Source organism: Chaetodon auriga, chromosome 11 (genome assembly GCF_051107435.1).
Source record: "Chaetodon auriga isolate fChaAug3 chromosome 11, fChaAug3.hap1, whole genome shotgun sequence".
NCBI lineage: Eukaryota > Metazoa > Chordata > Actinopteri > Chaetodontiformes > Chaetodontidae > Chaetodon > Chaetodon auriga.
The window spans coordinates 15,252,376-15,278,140 of record NC_135084.1 but is presented as its reverse complement, the minus strand read 5'-3'; the positions used below and the strand labels follow the sequence as shown (position 1 = coordinate 15,278,140).

Below are 25,765 nucleotides of genomic sequence, written 5' to 3'. Positions count from 1 at the left end.
TGTGTTTCAAACAAGCTACAATTTCATTTGAATATGTCTCAAAGCAAAAGTGTTTACACTTTTTCTGATCAACTACAAAGTGGCCAAAAAGCCTACCATCACAGAGAGGGCTGGAAATGCTGCACACTTTCAGACAGTCTCTCCTCACAGGCAATTGTGGTGCTGCACATGGTTGTGCACACACAGTTAGTTTTATTAAGAATGACAAAAAGAGAACTTGGGAAGCAAATCCATACTTCTGCAACAGGCAAATGACTGCATGACAGGACTGTGGGATTGTCTACAGGACAGAGATGTAAAGGTATAATCAGATTAGTCTTCTGTTTTGAAAAAAACAACCTATGATCATCCCCACAAAATGCATGTGACGATGTGGATGGTAAATAAATACAAACTGTAAACTTAATATGAGAACAATGCTGCATTTTGTTGATGAAACTCCCTATAAAAATAACTGAATAAAGAGATGGAGCAAATGACGGAAATATAATGTGACCATATTTTTATATGATTTGACAGCCACTTCATCTGAAGCACACTGAGCCCTTCATCAATATGTGTTTGATCAGAAAGTACAGTATCGAACGTGAACATCGTGATTAAAACCTTTGTGAATTACTATTTTCTTATACAGCCATATAGATCCAGAGCCAGAGCAGGTGCACACCTTTAGGTTCTGTCCATCGAAGGGCAGTGATCCGCTGACCAGTGTGTAGAGGATGACTCCGAGGCTCCACACATCCACTTCTGGTCCATCGTACTTCTTTCCCTGGAAGAGCTCTGGAGCAGCGTACGGCGGGGAGCCACAGAAAGTGTCCAGCTTACTGCCGACAGTGAACTCATTACTGAAGCCAAAGTCGGCAATCTTGATGTTCATATCTGCATCTAGCAACAGGTTCTCTGCCTGAGGTGGGGAGAGACGGGAAGAGTCACCATGTGGACTGTCAAGGTACCAACATGACAGAACCTGACTGATTAAAGAGGGCTTTCCCCTGACACACCTGCGAGATACAGATGGTACTCAGGAGCAATCAGATATCGGAGAGTGTAAGAGCTTAGATCCTCACCTTTAGATCCCTGTGTACTATCCTTCTCTGGTGACAATACTGCACTGCAGACACAATCTGAAATACAAACACACGCAGGTCATAAGACACTACAGGTTCAATATGAATAAATAGAGCTATTTATATAACACTCTTCAAAACAGTAGTTACACAGTTCTTTACAGAGGGATGGAAGATAAAAGAGAAAGAAGTAGAGGTGTATAAAACATGTACAAAAGACTAACCTGCTGATTTCTTTCTTGATTAACTGTTAATCTATAAAATGTTAAAAAACAGTGACAAAGTGGCATTTACAGTTTCTCTGAGCACACCACGATGCCTTCAATTTGCTGTCAGATATGACAAAGAAAGGCAGCAAAACTCCTCATTTGAGAAGCTGAAACCAGATGCTGTTTGGCATTTTTGCCTGATAAATAATGGAAATTATTAATCAATTTTCAGAATAACTGTGGTTAAATTTATTGGCAGCTCTACAGCACAAGCCACAAAATATGAAACAACAGTATTCTTTGTTGTGCAAGATTACAAAGCTGCCATGATTTATCTGAAACTGTAGGGCAAGAGTGCTTTTGAGCTAGCAAGATTGCATGTTAGCTTCACACTCAGAGACTTAGTCTCTGTCTCAGCCCAAAATACAATGTAGATTTTGGCCATTTTTTCACAGGCAAGAAGAGCGAAATGGGTGATCCTCATCAAGCAAGCATTGTCAAAACTGAAGTCATACTCAGATGCACTGTCAAAGTAGCAGGAGAATTTTGAATATGCCCTCTAGTAGGGGAGAGTGGGGTAAGTAGTGCCAATTTTTACTTAAAGTGCCTTTTACGCAAGGGGATTACAGGAATGCCTCCAACTAAAATATGTACATATAGTTTAGGATGTTGTGCATCCCTGGGAGCAATCACTTTGGATCTTAAATAAACTGTTTCAGAAATATAGCTTTAGAAAAAAAAGTGGTTTTGTGGCACAACTTGCCCCCAGTGCGGGGTAAGTTGTGCCATTAGTCAGAATACACTGGGGTAAATTGTGCCATTGATAACTGAAGTAAAAAAGATCATTTTAATCTCACAAACGATAATGCTATATAAAAGCAAGACAATTTCAATACAAAAGTACTTGTTTAATGTTTATTTAAAGTTTTAACATCATCAAAGGCCAGTTTGCTTCAACAAGGCCTAGCACCACATGAACACATGCTCAGAACCAAATGAAAATTCCAAAATGGGCACCTAACTGCATCTGCATCTGAATATCTTCACAGATTCAGCCTACTACTGGACATTCCACTTGTCAATGCTGCAGGGGAATGTGAACTTGTGCTCCCTTCTGGCTGTACCACCAAGCTTTTGTGGTGTGGGTAGTTTCTTGAGCACATCACCTCTAGGGATGACTCCTTCATCATTCTCTCTAAATGTGAAGATGGGCTTTCCATCAACAGACCTCTTACAACTTTGCTTCAGAAACTTTGCACTGATCTCGTCACCTTCAACATTCTCCACCAATCCAACATAGTTATAGGATTTGGATTTTTTACCTGCAAACTTCACAAAGACAAAGTCACCAGCAGACAGATCCTTGTCACCATCATCATCATCATCATCGTCATCAATAAAATACAATAAAGTAATATATAGTAAATAATCATAAGATGGGGGAAGTTGTGCCACTGGCACAACTTAACCCAGCTCCTTTGGCACAAATTACCCCAAGCCCACCATTTTGAAAAAAATGCATCCCCCAGCTGTTTTGAGCTAGCATCATGCTAACTGTATAGACTCATGATGTAGCTTACTAAAGCACTAAAACATGTGTGAACTGTTTTCAAAGTTTTCTATAATTGTTCAAACACAGCAATCAAAAAACCTTAGTCATAGAAATTTTACTTTGGAGGGCAAAAAAATGTTTTTTGAACTTAAATGTGCTTACCTCTCAAGTCATGTGTCTCCCTTCTTTGCAGGATGAGCGAAATGGATGCCTCTTCAAAAATATGTGGTCACATGACCAACTTCTTCTATGGTTTTCTAAATAACAGGGGTGGCACTACTTGCCCCTTGGCACAAATTACCCCACTCTCCCCTATGTCCAAAAACTAGCTTTAATTTGCATCACGCTAATGGAAATATCATTGAATTTGGCTAACTTCTGCTAATGCCCTCAATAATATTAATGGCTGATATAAAAATTTCAGTGGCTGCCAAGAGGACAGGAGGATATGACAGAATACACCGCAGCACTGCTGGGCTAATGTTATCTTCATCTGAGGTTTATGAACTGTATTTCTCAGGCCCAAAAGTCACTGTAAGCTGTTGCAAAGGCAGTTGATGGAAATTTCACCAGCATATGCAAGAATAGCTACAACATCACTCAAATCGAAAACACAGCGTTCCTCGACAGTTGCCACCCACCTGCCTGCTCTCGGGCACACACACAAACACGTTTACCTTCCTGATCTATCTGTACTGTGACACACAAACTGCCCACACTGTGTCACACACAGTTCCTCTGACTCATCCAAGATCACCGAAGAGGGATTTCAGGATATGAACAGCGTGGACGTGAAAGAACCTGCTCATGGAGAAGATCCGGCTTACGCTACACTGGAAAAAAAAAAGAAAACTGGAGGAAAGAGAGAGATGTTCTAACGTGTAGCATGAAAGAGGCTACTCGATCCATAAGCTGCTGTAGAGGCCTTATTGCTCTTGTAGCACCACTAGGTGTCAGAGCAGCATCCATAAGGAAGTTGTTCTCAACCCTCCTGTTCTCTCAGGCCAAGCTATCTGCACTCCATCTTTCCTCTGCAGTCGGTGACGAAGCTTGATCTTGGTGCATGCAGTCTTGCCTCTGAAAACAGTAATGGAGTGACGACAGAGGCGCGACGCTGATGACTCACCTGTCTGAACTTGGCCCTGGCCTCCTTCTCCTTCATCCTGCCGTGAGCCACTAAATAGTCAAATACTTCTCCTGCAGCAGGGAGAGGAAATATACAATTATTAGACACATTCCCATCATGCTGTATTACTTTTAGCACAACTCCGGCAAACATAATCATGTATTCATGGGGTATTTTAATATCCCTCACACACACGTCCCATCCTAATGGCATGTTTTGCACTTAAATGGTTTTAAGATTTGTAAATAGGGACTTTTTTATGTGATGAATATTTCATTAGAGGCAGTTAAACTTATGCTTATTAAATTGCTCCAGAACTGCAAAAACAGGCAGGAATACACTGAAAAAAATCAACCAAGTGTCACACATTTAGTGAACATGCATAAATGCTTCACTCACCACCACTGGCATACTCCATCACCAAATAAAGTGTCTTCTCGGTCTCAATCACCTCAAACAATTTCACTGCAGGAGAAATTGTGGGGGAAAGGAAAGAGAAGGAGGCAGGGATGAAATGAATCAGCATTTTAGAAAGGGTTTTAACACTGGAGGCTCTACGTTGGTGTTAGCTGAGGTTACTGGTCTGCTTAGAGTGTCCTCATTGAATTAAAACTGATATCTGAGGCTGAATAAAGTCTGCAGCACTTTAAGAAGCCAATCTTAAAGTGCTGAACCAGGTGAAGTCAAGTCAAGCATTGCTGAGCTCCTGTTAAGATGTCAGTTTCTGGTATTTGCTTTTCAGAAGTCGAAATTTAGATGCCCTTATTTTGAAAATAAAAATAAGAACACAGGAAATCAGTGGATCCCAGTCTAAAAAAAAAGAAAGATAAATAAATCAATTAATTTACCACAAAAAAGCAGCAGCAGCAGGGAAACAAAGAGGACAAGCTGGAGAGTTCTTATTTAATTGTGATCTCAGATTATGTTTTTTTTAACAGGAGAATTCCTATTTCTGGTTTAGCTTGGAGCTGGTGTTTGTTTTAATTGGTAGTGCTCATGCAAAATGAATGAAGAATATTATTGCTAAGCAGTCATCAAGCTGCTGCAGGCTCCTGTTTGAACTTACCTATATTTGGATGATTCAGTAGCTTCATTATTCGGACTTCCCTGAAGAGCTGTTGAGACACAGAGGGACATTTAATGCATCCAAAAACATGCTGAATGACATTACAGGCAAAGACCCTGAGTGTCAGCTCTATCACTGCTGGGAAAGCACTCTTAGCGACTGTTATTAAGGACTGATTAGGGAGCTGAGTGGAGGGAACTGAGCCACAATAAACTCCAAAGTGCCAAAGTGTGTATACATCTGAAACTGGATTACACCCTGCAGGAACATGAGAGGACCTGAGGATCATGGGGCGACTGTACTGTGTAAAGCAATATGACCGATGCGACAGCACACTAAACCCTGACCTACACAGATAAGGACCAGAATTACAACTCCACTGACACGCTGCGGTCCAGCCAGCCGGCCATCCAAACAGCCAGTCAGCCAGTCAGCAGCATCACACAGCCACCCACAGCAGAGTAACAGCACACAGGCTCACAGCCAGTTAGGCATCTGTTGCCTAATGTAATCATCTTAACATGGACGTACAAAAAAAGAGCAGCAAAATCATACTGATGCCTTCGTACTGCAGTTGTGGAAAACAAACAGTAGAATCTGAGCTCCTTCGGAAGGTTTATTTTGATAAGACTCGTTACTGCAGATGGGGAAAGTTTGATCCAGGATATGAGGAACCCCTAAAAGGAGAATCACGTCCTCCAGTCTATTTTCTCCGAGCAACATATAGAACAGCTGAGAGCTGAGTCAGAGAGGGGAGCATTCAGAGCTCTAATCATTTAAAACCGTGTCTCCTCAGCCTCAGCGTGACTGTTTATGTCAGTCAGACGAGCTCCTGCAGCCACTTAGAGGTGCTGTTGAATCATTTACATTCTGCTGATTCCCAGTCGTGCTCAGGCTGTGTTTGAGTGTTACATTTCAGCACTCGCTCAGCTGGGATTTTGCATCCACTGCTACCTGAGACAGAACACAGATTTTGCCATTTTGCTGAGCACTCTGATTAAGCAGAAACATCCTGAGTGATGCTTTCATCTCCTGTCCTTTCCACAATGGGAAAATTGACAACTACCACGTCCTCATTGAACATGTCAAATTAAACACGGGGATGGACGCTTCATTGACATGTATACATGTGTGTATCAGCGTGTGCGTGCAACTTTTCTAATGGTCTTTTCGGTCTTACATAAGTGCTGGGATAGTCTATGTTTCTAGGTCATCAAACACAGCCATTATACCAGTGCGAGCAGGCCCGGCTCTGTGGGACCTCTCAGCTATTGTCTGGTTCAACAACATGCAGGTACTCTCTCTGACTCTAATTCTTCCTTCTGTCCTCTGTCTCTACTTGCTCGCCTGCTGATCTTTTTCTTTCTTTCTGACACCTCTTCTCTCATGACAACCAGCAAACAGCACACTGTAAGTTGCTACAGAGGGGTTTAAAGAATAAGGCTTGCATATTTTTCACATTGCCAAGAGAATCTCATAAAAAGACAATAGTGAGAAAACCAAAGGTTTTTTTCCTACTAACAAGTTTTGCCCATGAGACCAAAGCCTGGTGTAGCTTATTCCTTGGTGCCATAGAGCTCCATTGTTGTCCAAAAACAAATCAGTGAGCCACATTGCTGCACTGGATGACATCTTTCGTCACTACAATAAACATGGACACTGTAGTTTATTTTGGATCAATCCAACATCATCCCAGTAACACGTCTCACTCAGTAGAGCAACAAATATATATTAATCCACAGCTGAAAGTAGTCCACAACAAATGAACTGTTTATTCTTGTTTGAACAGCATTTGCTAAGAACTGCAGTGCCCAGCTGTTTTAGGTCTTTTTTTTCTATTAACCACTTTAAAAATGTATATCTTCATTGGGAACTTAAGTGCCACAGACAGGGTGAGGAAGGCAGAAATGACTGAGAGACGGATTAACATGCTAGTTTAAGAATTTAAGACCTGGGAATGTATTCACAGAACATCCTAAGGCTAAGGGTAACTCCTAAGTGACAGAGTTAGGAGACAGTCTAAATATAAGGGGTGACCCAGGCCTAACTTTAGGACATTCAACGAAGCATTTTAACACTAAAAGTAGGTCCTAAGTCCGAGAGGAGTAAATCATTAAGACCGACTTTCAGTCAGTCATGTGCTGCTGGAAGGCAAATGAGTCCCCTCACATCAGTGTTTTGTAAAAACAGAATAATAATGAAGTTTCAGTCCATACTTTGATGGTGGCCATTTATTACAGATTCAGTCCAATAACACTGGAGATGACAGTTTGCATAACTCGATACTGCTTGGGCACCAGTAAAATACAGTTTGCAGTGCTGATGATCAAAGCCTCAGCCGTCTGACAGAATTATTCACCAAACCAAAAATGCATTCTTCAGACCCCAACTTGTTTGAGAGTTCGGTAAGTGTGCGTTAAATAATCACCAGCTGCAACAAACACATAACTGGATGATCCAGTAAAATCAGCGCTACATGTTTTTGTGTCTTTGTTTTAAGTATGAAATCTCTGATGGAGTTTACAAAATTTCTCAAAGATTTCTTATGAAATCTACTCATTTAATTTGCTCCTCACGCTCCTGTGTATGAATGAATATTTACTAATGTCACTTGTCAAACGCCAGTGACTGTGGCAGAGGAAATGCCTAAACATGATGTCATCCATAGCACCAGGGGTCAACTCTGCCCCTTCTCTTAGCTTATGAGTTCTCTTTGTTCCTTAGTAAAAGTTTCTCTCAGCAGCTTTGTGACTAACTCTTAAGAGGAAACTCTTAGTCAGGAACCTTTGTATTTTTATAGACTTCAACTACAGTATGGTCTTAAGTTTCTAGTTAAGATTTTAGTTTTTTATGATTTATTATTATCTTTATTATCCACCTCCTTGAATGTTGTTTGTTTTGTGATTTATTCGGCACTTTAAACGAAGGTGTGTACAGATTTCATACTCTGAATTTGTCATCAGACCACAAAAACCCTCAATCCCTGAGCGGCTCTGAACAGTGAGCGTCTCCTGCGTGGCAAACCCTGCTCCATATTCATCAGCTGCTGTGTCGGCCTGAGAGGTTCCCCCATGGTAACAAAGTCAATTAGAGTGGAAACACACTGACACAATAACCAGAAGATGTCCTGCAGAGCGCACAAAAATAAATACACTAGTCAAAGGTGCAGATATGCATCCATCCACGCTACTGCTTTAACATATGAAGCACCCGTCAAGACAGAACTTCTTTATCATTGTGAATGAGTGATGGTCAGGAGAGTCGGTGCTTTATCTCGATCTCTTATCTCTTCCATTCTCTGCCTCTTTCCCTCTCTCTGTCTCGTCTACGTCATTGCCCTAAAGCCCCTCACATGGGAAGCACGCGTGCAGCCACTTGGAAACAAAAATTAGAACAAATCTGAGAAGGGCGGTGGAAAACGACGACAACAAGCACAGTGTCTGTCAATACCAGCTCAATAGGGATGCAGCCTCCATGGAGGCTGACAGAAGATAATGAGTTTGGGATCTTTGATCCAGTCTAGTATTAATATCAATAATGTCTACAGACACAAAGGGGAGTCACAGCAGGCATAAAGCAGTTTGTAAGGTGGTTCTCGACCCAGCGAGAACTAAATATTTGGGCCAACTTCCCGTGAGGCAAAAATGACCTTCTTTCAAACTTAAATGAATCAATTCAGATGATGAATTGAGACAGTGATTGAATAAAATGATGACAAGAATAGCCACAAAAAGGAAATGTGTATGACAAACATGAAAACACACTGTTTCCAATGCGCCTGAATCTCAGTAGTCTGTGCCAGTGACCTACTTCCAGCCACCCAGGGGCGCCCAGGCTCCCAAACTAGCCTTAATTACAGCAGAGTCCCCATGCAGAAGGAGCAGAGCAGCAGATATCAGACTGGGAACACTTACAGGAACTGGCTGGACTATTTCAGTCACAGCAGCACAGCTGCTCATTCAACATGGAGATTATTGATAGGATGAGTCGCCTGGAAGCCCTCATCCCACTAATGAGTGTGTGTGTGCGTGCGTGTTTCCATGTGCACAAACACTACTTCAAAACCGTGTATCAGTAAATAACCACTGCTTGCTGTTTGTCAAACAAAGGCCGAGAGAGACAGAAAGACAAACAGAGAGACAGACAGAGGGATTCAAAGTGCCACTGACATTCAGACAAACTGCCCTGTCCTCGACGCCTGAGGTGCTGAAAATAACCCCAGCCAGAAAAGACACATCTCTCTGTCTCCATCGCACTCTGCTTCTGATCCATTATCTGCAACTGAGCAGCAGACTTCACTTCTGAACTGTCAATCAAAGCCACGACAATACTCAAAACACGAACATGGAAATCCAAACACATCTTAGCCGCCTAAACATCTGATTTGTTTTATGATTCATCTCAGGACAACGGTGCTGCCTGTCCAATCACATTCCACTCATCTGAGCAAGACCAAAGCTCCTCTAGCCCATGGGCTCGACAGCATTTCATTGGCTAATGCAGAGTGGCAGGCGCAAGACAGACATACACAACAGCCATTAAGAGAGCTTGACCTGATGGTGGGCTTTTTACAACTGGCAGAAAATACACAAATAGAGACAGAGCATGTTCTTCTGAATGCTTCCCGAGTGCCTTAAAAACCAGAAAACATCACACTCAAATATAAGACAGTACGAGTGAAGGTTAGCGCTGTGGCTCTGAGCCACACTGAGAAAAGAGACTTTAATTTTCTGGGAAACTGCCAGTGTGTCTGTCACTTCATCTTCTCTGCAGCCCATTTTACGTCACAAACCAAACAGCTCTACCTTTTCCAAATGTGAATGTGTGTCACATTTTAACAGCACAAGCTTTCATTTTGTCTGAAGCCGTACGGTCGACACATGTGTCACCTTTAATATCTCACTGATGTCGTCATTGTTGGAGCAATGAAAAGAAACGGCTCTTATTTACAGATTAGAAAGAGGCCGAGAGCAATGGGATGGTGGGATGAGAGCAGTGTTTGCTCAGTGAAAGAGGGGATTAACAGAGAGGCCTATTTTAGGGCTAAAATGCCTAAAAACCATGACAACGTCAACATCCCTGACCACAGATGACATGTGATGCATTTCCTGTGGTGGATCTAAGGAGGTGCTTTGGAAGCTCAGCTGACCTCATTTCCTGTTACAATGAAACCACTACAAAGTCACACCAGGGCAGAGAGCGCCAATGGGCCATAAAGGAACAGACCGGAGCTTCATTCTAACCTCATGACTCATGCTGGCCTCTGCTAACCTGTTTTTAAAATCTAATAATCGAAGGGAAACACCGGACTGACAAAGATAAGCTCAGGAAAATAAGGGATAAAAACTGAAAAGATTTTAAGATTGACTTCATCTCTTTGTCTCTGTGATGTGAAACTGCTCTAAATCCGACACAGAGATAATCGGAGATAAGTTAGAGGATGTCAGTGCTTGCATGCGTATATGGGTGTATGTGAGACAGGAATGCATGCATGTGTGGGAAATGTTGCCAAAACTGTGGAACCAAACCAAAGGGTCTCCTGTGTGTGCCTGTACGTGTCACACAGGCTTGTGTGTGTGTGTGTGGCTGCATTGGATCTGCCAGAGCGCTGGCTGTGCCTACGGTGCCAGATGGTGTGCCCGCAGCCTGGCTCCTCTGAGACCATAAAAAGAGAAGATCAGTGCCGTTTTGGACGGGCTAAAATGAAAGAGCCGCCGTTAACAGCGAGGGGAGGAGTGACGCGGTCAGATCAGACCTCTTGAACCTCGCTCACCCATGCTGACAAACAAACAGGATCACAAACTGTACTATAATACTGACAGTATGCAGTGAATTGTATGCATGACTGAGCAAGAGGTCAGCTTAGAAACCAGATTTTCAAATGTACCAGAAAATCCTTCAACTTCTGCTCGTCATGCATGTAAAAACCCTGAGTCACTGAATCAATAATTATGCCCGTCTGTTGTTTATATCCGCCTCTAGAAATAGCCACCTCAGCGTTACAGAATGGCATTTCTAACCATGAAAGTGTACACTGTGGTATGATCAATTTGTTGTCCAAGAAGCTTGGTTGCAGAACTACTGTGACTACTTAGTCATGGATGTGAGAGGTGGAGAAAAAACTCCATCCTGAAGCAGCGTTTGTGATGGCTTCTTAAGTTTTACATCCATTCATTGTTAAATTGTCTAACTGCTCTCCCAGGGTAAGGGTCACAACGGGAACAGAGCGAGCAAAGCAGCCCAGACACCCTCAGGGAACATAGTGAAATACAGTCTAGACTTCAAAACATGAGGAATGCTTCCAACAAAACAAGCAGCCAAAGCAAAAACACTGATGTCAAGGAGAGATGTTGACCAACACTGTAGACAGTACCAACCGAGATTTATCTTTTTATGATTTTAAATGCTCTGAAATGAAAATTGCTGCCGGGTGAAATCATCCACAGTGCTTATGCAGATCCCCAATGTCTGTTTTGCCAATTCAAGTGGTGCTCAGTTCTTTTTTTTTATTATATTATAATATCACAATTCTAGCCACCCAATCTGAAAATCATCACCATTAACTGCAATTAACTGGCTAACCAGCAGCACTAAACCCCAAACACCAGGAATGAGAACCACTGACTGCTCTCCTTTCCTGTTTCCCACATATCATTTCGCCTTTCCAAGAGCGACCAAGCAAAAGCTCTATTAAGGTGGAAGTTCCCTTTAATGCATCGATAGTAGAGCTTTCACAAGGATAGCATAGAACAGTCTGAGTCAGTGAGACAATCGATTCAATCCAGGAGACGACTGCTGCATTATAAGAGAAGCTTCTGCAATGCAGATGGCACCTCTGTATACCATTACAGCAATCTATAGTACAGAGCAGAGGACATTTAAACATACAACTACACATAAGCACCACACAGAGATACACATGTCGTCACACTCAGATACAGACACACAAACACACCTCAGATTTAACACATGGATGCACATTTTCATGCAAACACCAACATCAATGAACATATTACAGCAATAAAAGCTCCCATATAAAGTCGTAAGACACCATATTGACCCTCTCAGGTCTACTGCAGCTGACATCTGAAAGGCTCACTGAATAATTGATCAGAGACATCCTGATTGGTCCACAGTCTCACATGATACGTCTACCCTGCCATCACCAGGCAGCGGACAAACGGACCCATCAGGTGTGTAACCACGCCTGACCTAGACGAGAGCCGAATCGGTGAAGTCAGAGTCAGCTTATATTCAGAATCTTAATGCCACACACACACACACACACACACACACACACACACACACACACACACACACACACACACACACCCCCCTAAATGTTCATTACCCCACTGTGTGTGTGTCTGCAGATTAGAAACCACACAGTTCAACAAAAGAGCTCGCACAACGAAATTTATCTCAGTCAGATTAGATGAGTGTGGAACTTGGAGCTTGAAATTCTCACTGCGTCTTCGCACTGATTGGTCGAAGAATTGCATTCGGATCCCATTAAGATCTAAGTCAATTACAGATGTGCTTTGCTCGTGGAGAACAATGCTGGCAATGGAATCGTGCGAGACGTGCCCTGAAAACTGTCTTGTTTTACAGATTTACAAGTAGGATTTAAGCCAAGAACCAAATTTGTTATTTGTCCCTTTACAATTATATCCTGTTTGATTATCCCAGCCTTCATTTCCTCCACTAACCTTCATTTAGTTCCTCTCAGACCAGTGTGGGAGAGCACACTTTTTGGGAAGCTAATTGTTGTTATTATATTGTCATTAAGCCAGCTTGCTGCACCAATATTTTCACACTCCAGCAGCTTGCAGAAAGATAGGGGCCAAGAGGTCCATCAAGACATCAACCGCCGCTTACGTAGGTGTGGTGCTTATAAGGGTCCATTATTATAATGAGTCACCATGACAGTTGCTTAGCAATTTGTTCCTTTACAAAACACTAAAATTGAAAGAGCAGCGATGGTGAGCCCATGCCATGATAATGCCACGACCGTGAAAAGGATTCTTGTCAGTCAGCCGCACACCTGCGTCATTTTTAGACTCGCAGTGGGTGACGCTTGCTCATAGCAGCGACGGCTTCGCTTCCTCATGGTCTAATCTGCCATGAGGATTGGACGTGTGTGTGCGTAATGAGCAGAAAGAGCTGGATTTGGACTCAGTAATCAGGAAACGGTCCCAAACCCTTCTTTGTAATTGGTTAGGACTGTGAGACAAGGGTAAGTGACAAACAGGCAGGCAGGGGTATTTTTAGCTGCTCCTAACCACAAACCAGCAGAGTCAAGAGTCGGGTGGGAGGAGGGCTGGAGATTAAACAAGCCTTGTGGTCTCTGCTGACTACATCTGATTACATTATGTAAAACAGCACATCCTGAGTTCAAAGAGCAAAGAAACAGAGCGGCAAGAACTCAGGAATGACTAATGGAAAAGCCATGAGCACCATAACCAAGACATTAATGCTACCATGTGGCCATAAAACAGCGACTCACCTTCTGTAGACTGGTGGGATTCAGCTGGGTTTTGTCTATAATCTTCACCGCCACCTAGAGAGAGAGTAAAGACAGGGAGACAAAGACAGAATAAGAAAGGAAGGGGGGGAGAGAGTGGGATGTAGAGATAAAAGATAGCAGAGATGTCAAAATTAATTCTAGTTTTGCATTTGTGTTTTGGTTGTACAGTGAAAGCTTGTGTTGGAACGATCTACAGTATCCTCATTATTTCTCTATTCTGAGATGGCTTTGTCAAAACATGTCACGGCTGAACTAGCACGCTCAATCTGAACACACCTTAAAGCTCCTCTATTTAGCAATGTGTGAAGAGATGAAGCTTTAATGGGCAGAAATTTAGATGAATATAAACACAGAGATGCACTAACAGTATACGCGAATGCATCCGCAGCCAATCAAAATGGCTTAAGTACACTGTTCCTGCATGCAATGCTCTGCAGGTCGTTAAGTTACTGTTGGCTCGGCAGGTCTTGCCGGGCAGCAGTCTGAACCATCCATCTTTGTTATCTACCCAAAGCGCAGACTGAAACAGACCTGCTCCCCTCATGTTCTGAGAGCTCAGCAGCCTTCACAAAGCCACCAGCTGAGCCATTCTGCAGACTCACCGGTCAGCCCATACATTGTGCTGATAAGTGATTGGTGGAGCAGTTTTACAACATAATGTACACTGAAATAATACATACGGCCTTTTGTCGTTGCACAATAATCATACATTTGTATTACACAGACTGAATAAATATGAATGTCACCAGTGCTGGCAGGCAGAGTTTATGGTCTAACTTAAGGGCAATTACCACATTTTTTCAGCCTTGCTAAGGAGAGTGCAAAGCTCTAAGGAAGGCCCAGATAGCTGGTTGGATGGTTCGAGCCACTTTGGAGCTGCATGGCCATTACAGGCCTGAAGGGGAGTTTAGATTTTTCAGCTGTGTCCTTACAGACCATTTCACAGGGTTAAACATTTTAAATGTGCTGGTGTTTATTCCCTGCTGTGTTGTGAGTTAGATGAGAGCTCCTTCAGATCCAAGCTGTTTTCCAGCAATGCAATCCCAGTGAAATAGGCTACATAATGATCCTTACCATGTTTTGACTATTGTGATATTGTGACTAAGTGATATACACTCAAAAATACCAGCGTGTGCACTGTCACAGCAGATCAGTGGTCATCCATGTAACTGCACCGTACCTGGTGCAAATTTGATTGGGGACTGTTGTTGTAGGCTTTGCAACCCCTGCTCTTGAGCAAAGCATTGAAGGTTTTCCATTCTATATGATGTAATAGCATTATTAAGTATAAACTTGCTGCAAATCGACTCTGTTACACTATGCAGGTGACTAATAAACACCAACAGGAAGTACTCTACTGTATTGTTTTCTACTAATATAGCAAATATAGCAAAAGCTTACTCAAGCTGAAAACTTGGCAAATACCTGGTAGAATATTTTCACAAGGGATGTTTTCTTTTTCTAAGCTGGCTTTTTCTCTCTTGTCCAAGCAGGTCATCTATCTCTAAAAAATGTGTTGCATTGTGAAACTACCATCACTCCAGAGCTCAGTAAACAACCCTGACCTCTGACCTCTCTTGGAGGAGGCTGGAGGAAGGAGAGAAATCGTCTTTGGAGACTAATGATATCATCAAAGCAGCAATTACAATTTCTTATAACAGCACTACTGTGACTCTGGCCTCATGAGAGCTTAATAAACATGCTTCAGTGGATGCAGACTCTAGCTCTAATCCCAAGCAGGCTGTTAAGGGGGGAACCAGAAAGCAAATGCTGAGTCATGGTACAGAGAATGCAGGATGTTCATGCCGAGCAGGGTTTCCCTAAGACCCACGGAACAAGTTGCTGGGACATTTAGTCTCAAATGCCGGCAAAGTGGCGGCTGTGAGAGGAACAGAGTCTAGCATGGAGAAGAGCGAGAGCAGAGTGAAAGACTGCGGAGAGGCTCGCTGTGTGTAGACACGCAGTACGCAGGTGGTGTCTATTTGCAGCCTGTCTTAGGTGGGCAGGTGCACAGACAGACCTCACTCCCCTCCTATCTGCTTCTCCTGTCACGGAAAAAAACTCAGGTGGAGGCATGCTTGTGTGTGTGTGCCTGTTTGTCGACGTATGCCCGCAGGTGTTGGTGCTGTCACTCTACTGTTCCAGCTTCCACTACTGCGTTTGCATGAGTCAGAAATATTCATTACATCTCCTCTACGCGACACTGAACCAATATTTCCCTTTTTTGTTCTCAGATTGAGAGATTTGATGAATGCGTGGATGGCATCAGATCCTATGCCAGTGTTGGTGTGTGCAAGAGTGAGTTCTCTCTTTAATGGATCTGGGGGTGAATAATTCAGTCCCACAGTGACAGAAGGGCAACGTGCATCACGGTTAATTATTCAACGCATTTGTTGCAAACAGCCAATATGCTCTTCACTGTATGGAGGTCTTGCGATTGCGCTCACACATAAAACACATACACACATCTGAATACTCAGACAGAGGACATGGAGGGGAAACTTAGTCATGGCATCACAGAGTTTTTACATGTTCCTCTACACTTTTGATTTCCCTCTGAGCTTGTTTTTCACAACCATGCAGTCACGATCTCTCTATGCACTAAAGGGAACTAATTCAGGATATAGAGTACAAAGCCACCTCTCATACACAGAAAAGAAGGCATTACTGTTGCTCTGTTTGAAAGTACTTATAGAGTTATGTACATAATTTACACATATAAAATACCATTCTATTTAGAGCAACTTACAACTATCCATACAACATTTATCCCAGCAAGCTTTACACTGCCACGCACTCTTGCACCACTTACACAGCACAGTTTATATAGAGACCTGCATTATCATCTATTGTGACCAATACAGTACTTTATGTATTATTTGCCACTGCTCCTTGAAGGTTCATCTTTCCTGGAAAGCCCTTGTGGAGTTTTTTTCTTATTCAGGTTGAGGTTCTGAAGATATACAGTGTATTCTTCTCATTCTGTAGAGATTTTAAAGGCCTCTGAGGCAAACTTGTGATTTTGGGGTTTTATAAATAAAATTCACTTGACTCGACCTAACTTTTTTTTTATATACCTCCTTGCCTCAACAGCTGCATGCTCATGTTTGCTTCTATTTGTTTCACTTTGTTGTCTTTGTTCAGCTGTATGTCTATATTTAGTTCTTTCAGTACATTTGTTCTCTGTGCTGTGTTCAAGTGTGTCGAGAGCTACTGAAAACTGGAGTCACATTCTTTTCATGTGTCAACATTACTGGACAGATTTTTCACTATTTCCTGACTTTCTACAGACAAAATGATGAATCGATTCAACTGATAAAACAATCACTGCAGCCCCAGCCAACATACTTTATTTAACATAAGATAACTGATTGACTGTAAAAAATAATAAACTCGGGTAAAACTCTTCATGTGTTAACCAAAAACTTTGATAACCCTTTTTCATTTTGTTTTTCTGGCATATAGTAAAGGCAAATGTTCCCATTGTGCATCTGAGTGTGTGTGTGTGATGTGTGACCACATCCTGTAGTCACCCTCCTCAGCAGATAGCAGACACTCTGTCACCTACAAGTGACTGATGCTCTGTCTACACAAAGCTCTTTTTGATGGGTTTTTTTTGCAGATGTTAAACCCCTGGCTGGGCTCAAACTGAGATAGAGTCAGTTTTAGTGGGTTATGTTCTTTCCACCTGTTCTCTCCCTCACTCTGATTCATGTCTTTGCATTCTGATGAGCCAGCAAAGGCACTCAGGCACACAAAGCATTGCCTGACCTTCCCTGCAAACAGTGGGTCGCATACCCAATATGGCTGTTTAACATTAGCATTAAAGGACGCAGAGCAGATCAAACCGTTACTGGTGTGACCTGGGAGAAGATGTATGCCCTTAACACTCTGATATGACCAAGAACATAATGACAGTCAGAGGATTGAAGGAGGCAAGTGGCTAATAAATACACACGAGAGGATATCTGAGGTGGATCAGTAAGTGCTGTGGGTCCTGCTGACTGAAAGACAGTGAACAGATCGCAGGTCATTGTTTTCTCCTTAGGGAAACAGGAGCTTTAATTACCGACACACCAACGCAGGATGTCTATCACTCTGACAGGTCAGCGGTGTATGACTGTGTGTGTGTGTGTGTGTGAGAGAGAGAGAGAGAGAGAGAGAGAGAGAGAGAGAGAGAGAGAGAGAGAGAGAGAGAGAGAGAGAGAGAGAGCTTGACCTGACCTGACAAGGGGAACCAACATGGTCAAGTAGTAGGAGATCATAACAGGCCAAAAAACTGGGTATAAAAGAGTTGATGAAGCAAATAAATACGAACATTTGATGGCTTTCTTAGTCACTGCTGATGATAAGTTCAATAGCTTTGGGTTTTAGACTTTTAGTCTGAAAAACAAGTACTTATAATATGTCAACTTAGGATGTTGTGATGCATACTTTGGACTATTTTCTGGCAATTTTATAGACACAATCAATTGATCAATCAAGAAAATACTTAGCAGATTAACCAATATTGAAAGTAACGGCAAGCTGCAGCCCTGATTGTGAACCTGTAGCAATAAAAGCATGAGGCTGATACACAAAGCAGAATACCAAAATGATTTCCAAAATAGAAATAAAAACTCACCTCTCGTCCAGTCAGGACATGTCGTGCCAGCTTCACCTTGGCAAAATTCCCCTTCCCTATGGTCTTGAGGAGGCGGTAATTGCCAATATGGGGGTGCTCCTCCGTGGAGGTGAAAGAGTTGCGACATCGCGGCAGGCTGTGGCGACTCGCAGACTTTGTCGGGGGGACTGGGGGTTCAACAAAACCGTCCGACGAGTGCTGCAGGAAAAGGTGGAGATCAGCAACATCCTCATTTCCTGCCTTTGATTTATATAGACACCAGTACTGCAATAAAACCTCTCTGGCTTTTTGGCACTCTATTTAATTCCAAAACCCGTTCTATTGCTATATTGGCTGCACACATACAAACAATGCAGCAGAGTGCTGCAGTGGAGGTTTGTGTGTGTGCCAAGGCTGGGATATTCACCGTGCAAACAGAGAGGAACTCATTAACTTAGTCTCAGATCCAAGAGGGCGATCCAGCGTTCTGCATGTGCATGTGTGTGAGCATATACTGTATAACCAAATAGAGAGTCAGGTTCCTTGCACTACCTCTGTGACACCTTAACCTCCTAACCTAAAGACCTTATCAGCCACAAGACAAGATTCAACAACAAAAGCAAGTGAACTACTTTGACTTTGTGCCTTTGATAATATCAGCAAAATGTGGAGCACAGAGTTGAGTTACAACAATGTTACTGGCTCTGTGGCCAAACCGGTTCACAGCAAGTGTCCCTGCGATATGGCATTGTGAAGGTGAGTTAGGAACAGCTTGCTGTAAGTACAACACTGGCACAGGCTAGGGCAGTCTCTGTTAGTCTGTTTCCTCTCCTCTACAACAGCTGCTGATGTCAGTCCAGGTCAGAGATCCCATGATCCTCTGCTCCTGAGCACCACGCCCAGCCAGAGAATAAAGCCTTGGTCTGGTTACTCTGGCTCCCCTGCTCCCGTTTCACTGGGGGGAAACGTTACACCCTGCAGGGTGCGCATCATCTCAGCTATGCTACATCCTGACAGAGGGAGAGCCACACTGCAGGATTCAAACACTGCCCTGTGTCACAGCATGTGTCGTGTGTGTGTGTGTGTGTGTGTGTGTATGTGTGAGAGACAGAAAGGAAGGCAAGGAGACATTTGGATTTGATGCCGGTCAAAGTCAGCATCCTTGTTTCTAATGCACCAAAACCCTCTTTTAAAGCTCCATGACAGAGCAACCTGTGAAGGACTGTTGGACTGTCTTTTTTTCCATTTGCAGCTAGTAAAGGTCCACACGAAAGCGACTTTAGTCCTCTCCATCAACCTTAGATCAGGTCTATCTAAAGGCCAGTTTGTCCTTCAGCCACATGTGTGTACACACACTTGGCCCGGCTCCAAATTCTGTAAATTAACCAGGGGGCATCTGGACAAGCAGGTGATTTGGAGCAGCAGTGCTTGATTAACACACAGAGTTTGTTTCGCTTCCCTTTCCATTATCTCTCAACTACTGACGCTATGTCTTCAGGGAGGCCAGACATAAAAAAAATAACACACACCTGAATAGACACTTAGACACACACACACACACACACACACACACACACACACACACAAATAAGAAAGGTAGGAGAGAGCTTCTTCTGTTTTGCTGCACTAAAAGCCACTCGTCTCTCTGAGTAATAAGCTGTTATGTAATGCAGTTCAGCTGCTAGTGGGCCCTGGGGCTGCCTGATGGAGTCCAGCAGAGGCAGGCGAAGCTGGCCGGCTACTGCCAGTGCTGCTGAGGCAGTGCTTAAATAGCCGCCTAGCAGTCTACGTCTATGAGACCTAAAGCAGCATTAGACTGTTAGACAGTTACATTAGCAGTCCCTGAAGCTGATGCATTCACTGAACACTGACAGAGAATGATCAGAGAGCTGATACCATCATGATAGGTTATCACTGGGGTTTGCTGAGTTATATAACTTCAGAAAATGCATTTTCCAATTCAGATTTTATCACATGAAGATGAATAATCCAGATACATGTGCTCTGAAAAGGAGAGCCGAAATAAAAGCCCTATCTCTAAATCTGGGAATAACCTTTAAAAGACTGCTCCCAGCTATTTCCACTGCTTGTACTTGTAACATAATAAAACACAAGGTCTAGTCTGTGCCTCGTCTTGTTTCTAGGAAAAAAAAAAAAAAAAAAAAAAAATCAGACGAACCTAGATATGTCAGAGCCTGTCAGCATGCACACAGCAGTCCTCATTTGGACTGATCTCAAAAAGAGGTATTCTTATTATCATGCTGCGCGTGAGTGCGTGTGCGCACGCAGAGCAGCGAGGGGTGGTGGTGGTGGTGGAGAGTGGGGGGGTCGTTCATAAACATTCCTTCACACTCAATGAATGAGACATCTCCAGTTGAAGCCATTTCTTTGGCCTGTTAATAAATCCATGTCTGTCTGCTGCTTCGGCTCATCAGTGTCGTGGCAGCAGAATGATGAATAATAACACGCTCCCTCCTCCTCCTCCTCCTCCCCCTCCTCACCACTGAGCGTGCAGTTACAACAAGGCCCAATAGGTGATGGATGTCACATTGCGATGCTACCAAGCGTTGCCATTGAAAAGTAGGGCAACATCCTCCCCCACCTCCCCTAAATATTGAAGCTGTGGACTAGAAAACACCCCCAGTTGCACGAGTGGAGCAACACCATTTTCTCACAGGCCACACAGGCAACGTTTCAAACCTCAACATTCAAGCTTCGCATGTATCAATAAAGGCAGCATACTGACGCAGTGCGTTGTTGAGGCTAGCCTTGTTGTACGCAGAAACTGGGGCAGACAACACGAAACTGCACCTTTATTCTAGGTTATTCTAGGCTCCGTGCTTTTATTCCCGTCAGAGGGAAGAGAAGAAGAGAAAAAAAAGCCGGAGTGCTCATTGGTCGAGTCGCTCTGCAACACTCTAAAAAGCGCTGCCATATAAACCTGCACCGAGCAGTGCGCAAAACGGCTTTTTAATTCCGCTCCGGCATCCGGTATCGCACCGGTGTCCCTGCATAACAGCACTTACGTTCTCGGTGTCACGCTCGTTCACCGTGGGCAATGGCGTTCTGGTCGACATCTTGTGTGCTTCGCAGGCCGCTCAGCGATGCAGCGGGCTGGGCAGAGCAGAGCAGACACGGCGCGGTCCGGCGGGGAGAGCGGTGCCTCCGTCCCTCTCTACATCCCCTGTAAACACCGCAAAGAGCGGCCTTTTACCGCAGCATAGCGCGTACAGGGCCCAGCCGACACGCCAGATTTTCGTATTGGCTTTGTGTACTTCCCTTCAGGTAGGCTAGTGGCAGACAGAAAAGGAGGAAAGAGAGACTGAGAGAGAGGGAGAGAGAGAGGGGGGCAGGCCAGGAAGATGCGTCGGTAGCGGACGGGTCTGCGCAGCGCATCTCAAACCTCCCACCAGGAAGGATGGAGGGATCTCTCTCTCTCTCTCTCTCTCTCTCTCTCTCTCTCTCTCTCATACACATACACTCCCTTTGTCTCCTCTATATAGCTCATTATTCAAGTCACCAGAAAACAGTTAAGCACACAGTTGGAACAGTGTTCGTCAGATTTAGACCAGATCTAACTACAGGGCGTGCACAGCCTGCTGAACCGGTCCAAATTACTACTTGTCAACGCATCAATAGCCTGAATATAGCATATTCAGGACACATTAGGGCTGGTTGTGTAGGACTGAATAAAGGGCATAGTTATGTTTGGAATAATAAAATACAAAGTGTCTCATGTCTTATTTATATGTTTGTTGTTTTGTTGGATGTGTCAGCACCTTACGGGTGGAAATATGGTTTAATAGCTCAATGATTTACTGCTGCATGTGCTGTTTGAATATGACAATGTGGTAAACTGTCCAGAGAGAGGCCTAGTTCAAGGGTAAGGCCTGTGTCACCCTGTAAACTAGACAGACTTTGCCATCTGTTGGACAACTACAGCATTACAAGCCTCATTGTTCTTCCATTAATGATGGATGATATAACATTTAATTTTCCTGAGCGAGCAAAGAAGAAAATATGAGCAACTGTCTGCCACTAGGTGACAGATTTTGTACATCTCATCCACAAAATCATTACCTGGGTTTTTCGGGTGTGGCGATGATGATGATATGACGTGCGCACGCTGGTGTGCATGCGCAGTTTGTCCACTAGGTGTCAGGCTGCACCTGCAGTATGTTGCACAGCTGCAGCGTTTGACATGTGGGGTCCACACAAATCTTGCCATCGCTTATCTACTCGTCTGAATTACCTTCAGCTTTTCTCCTGGTTCTCTAGGACGTGTGATGTTGTGATGAGGAACAGGCATTGCAACAGGAGTTAATGTGCTTTACTGAGTCTCTTGTATGAGATGTCATGTCTTCTTTGTCCCTGCAGTATTGTTGTGGAACTCAAGCAGACAGTGCACCTTCCTGGGTGTTACATGACTGATGGTTTGTCTCACACAGCAGAGAGGCCCCAAGCATAACAATAGACACAGCGTGACATAACGTATCACAATAACTGACGGATATAAGACCTGAAAGCCACTGAGAACATTAGGCCTGTTTTTGTGATTTTGAGGACTCTATAGTTTATTTTTCTCCTCTACAAACTACAAACTCAGCTCCGTAACCTCCTTCCCATCATGCAGAGTCAGGTAAGTGCTGAGATACATTTCATTGAAAAATGTTTTGTCCTCATAGAGTTTTTGGTGGGAGATATCAGAACAATATGCAAAGAGATAAGATGGTTAAAAAGAAAAAAAAAGGGCGTTCAACACTGAATCTTGGCATGTGCGTGGGCATTTTTGGAATTCTGCATCTGATCCCAACATGGATCAGGTCCCAACATAGCAGATCTTATCCTCTCTGAGCCATAACAACTGGGACCAGCTAAATTATTCCCACTAAGACATCCTCTTACTACTAATAGTGAGATATTTGGCTTTGTTTTGCTAGTATCTATTTTAGATTTGACAACATTTACCCGGTTTGACGTCTGTGCAAATTCATACATTTACACAGTGAAATTAAATATTGCCTTTTTTTCTTTACTTATTCACTTGGAAAGGTAAAATCACACTAAAAACAATCAGTGCAACTCAGTTACCTCTTGTGGTCTTGTATTGAGCATTTGCACAGTACAGTGATTGTGCCTGGGATTTGCATTCTGTACCTGAGTTGCACTGCTGTGGAATGTAATGGGCACTGACACTGGTTTAATGAGTGCATGTACACCCAGGGCCAAATGCAATTACATGCTCTCACAGGCAACCATCAAAAAAGAGGCAGCTGTTAACCGCCATTCATCGCGGATGGTCATGCAGTTAACTGTATTTGCAGGACAGGGGGTGAGAGGAAAGAGTAGAAAGACAGAGAGAGAGGGGGGAGAGGCTAAACTCATTATGAGACAGATAGCAGAGTAGCATCTGTCAGCATTGGCACTTTACCATAGTTCTTTTAGGCCTGACTCAGTTTCACCAGTGAAAGTCAAGCCACGCTTTCCAGTCCGTTTGCACACATCCTGCAGAAGTGTGGGAAATACCACAAACAGCCTCTTCAGGAAGGGAGATGTTTTGTAGAGTTTGTGCCTCTTGTGTATTGCTATTAGGTTTGAGTACAGACCAAAGCATCCTTTTCTCTGAAAGATAAATATCTGGTGATGTTTAGGAACCCAAAAGGTTTAGTTTAAGCCTAACAGTTATTCTATTGCACAATGAAAAGATTTATTGCAGTGTGTCCTTTCCAGGTAGCAGAAATGACATGTCCTTGCTCTCTTTGCACGCTGTAAGAAGTATAAGAAGACGATATTTTGTATGAGAAGTAAATTGACTCAAGTGACCTCACTTGAGTCAGTTTACCAGACTTCACACAGCTCCCTTAGTGGCCACAAAAGGCTTTATGCAACTTTTTTCATATATGCAATCATACTCTCCGACAGCAAACAGACTTTAATATGTAAAATGTGGAGTTCAAAGGGAAATGTCATATCTTTTTTTGGATAGAAAAAACAGTTGCAGCTTGGAAACAACTTAAAAATCTTTTTTTAGCATGCAACAGATTGGAATATTTTTTCATTATGTTTTTCAAACATGGCAGAATGTGTATTTTTCAAAATAACTGATGGTTATTCAGATGTAATGGCAATACATGAGAGACACAAACTGGGGCTAGCTCACATTACACTCGCAGTCTAGTTCATTTTAAAACAACATGTGCCAACATTATTCAGTGCAGTTTGGATAAATTATAGTCAAAGTCTGAAGTCTGTATTCTGACTGTCTTAGTTCTAATCAACAATCATCAATTTTAGATAAAACCGCAAAAAGGTATTACAAATAAAAAGTCATCAGCAGACATTCCTGCTTCAGGAACCTGTTAACTGCACACCTTACAAGGCAGAGCTTGCACTCCGCTGTCTGCTCTGACAAGTCAATAAAACCCACTGGTATGCTGAACATTTTTGGAAGGCAAGATAGATATGAGGCTGCAGTGGAATTTGATCAGGCAGAGAGCCAGCCTTCTGTTCATTACAGAGCTTTCCAGCAGTAACACACCCTCTCAGTCAGCACACCTCAACCTGAGGAAAAGTATTACTGGCTGGCACGTCAAGAGCCCGCGCCCACCCTTGGCCTCCCCTCACCTGCCCGTCTTCATCGCTGTCACACATGCATGTGCTGACATATGCTACACACTGAAACGCACACATCGTGTACTCATTCACTCTCATTTTCTCTCTTGATTTCAAGTTGCGTTGGGAGGGAAGTGGAAAATATGAAAAAGGCTTGAAAATCCAGGGCAGATGTGAGCTGACAGGGTGGGAGAGATGGAAGTGGACTACGGGTGTAGGTGAGAATCTCGAGATTGGGCTTTTCTTTTCACCATGTTTCCTTGGATTGTTTTCTCCTCTGGTTAAAATCATTTGGAAAATATCCACTTGATTTGTCAAACTCAGACTGCTGAAGCTTCATATTAGCTTCAGATGAACTCTTAAATACAAAACAGATTCCCAAAAAGTTGGGACACTGACTATTTTACAAGGTGTTCCTGAGCACATGCAGTGACATCCTTTACATGATCATGTGTTCACAAAGTGGTGAACCTCGCTCCATCCTCGCTTGTGAGCGACTGAGCCTTTCCAGGATGCCCCTTTCATACCCAAACATGACGCTATCACCTGTTACCAATCAGCCTGTTTACCTGTGAAATGTTCCAAACAGGTGTTTTTGGAGCATTCCACATCTTTCCCAGTCTTAAGTTACTCCTGTCCCGACTTGTTTGAAACTTGTTGTTGCATCGAATTCAGAATAAATCGTACATTTGTTTACAGGATGAGGACTGTGGATTCTGTTCCCCCCCCCACTTCCATCGAAACCACACAAAGAACTGATCTCTTTATGACGAGTTTGAACAGGAGGAATGATTACAGCGAGAAAAACCTCTTTCAGTCTTTATGCAGACACCTGACTATTGTTTTAAGGCAGTCTTGAAAAAATTTGAATCTATCCTTTAATGGTGAACTGCAGCTAGGTATGAAAAAGAGGGTAGCATGTGTGTGAGGATGATCTCCCTTGAGCTATTTCCTCTTTCACCTTGACTTGGGATCAATCAGAGCCCAACTGGCAGACTTGACC

The 25,765-nt window shown here is 43.2% G+C and overlaps 1 protein-coding gene across 10 annotated transcripts in view; it reads right to left on the bottom strand.

The window, feature by feature from the left end:
• The window catches only part of LOC143328229 (serine/threonine-protein kinase MARK1-like), a 32,441-nt gene extending 10,856 nt beyond the window's left edge, over positions 1-21,585 (bottom strand). For 4 of the 10 annotated variants that reach the window (XM_076743265.1, XM_076743266.1, XM_076743267.1 and 1 more), the window contains exons 1-8: positions 21,177-21,539; positions 18,172-18,369; positions 13,527-13,580; positions 5,021-5,069; positions 4,354-4,419; positions 3,955-4,025; positions 1,068-1,124; positions 668-904 (exon numbers count right to left, since the gene is read on the bottom strand). In XM_076743265.1, the coding sequence (XP_076599380.1) occupies positions 668-904; positions 1,068-1,124; positions 3,955-4,025; positions 4,354-4,419; positions 5,021-5,069; positions 13,527-13,580; positions 18,172-18,369; positions 21,177-21,227 (783 nt within the window). In that variant the 5' untranslated portion in view covers positions 21,228-21,539. Of the gene's footprint in view, positions 1-667; positions 905-1,067; positions 1,125-3,954; positions 4,026-4,353; positions 4,420-5,020; positions 5,070-13,526; positions 13,581-18,171; positions 18,370-21,176 lie in introns of all 10 variants that reach the window. The other 6 variants (XM_076743270.1, XM_076743271.1, XM_076743275.1 and 3 more) reach the window with 3 other exon arrangements.
• Positions 21,586-25,765: the final 4,180 nt, after the last annotated feature.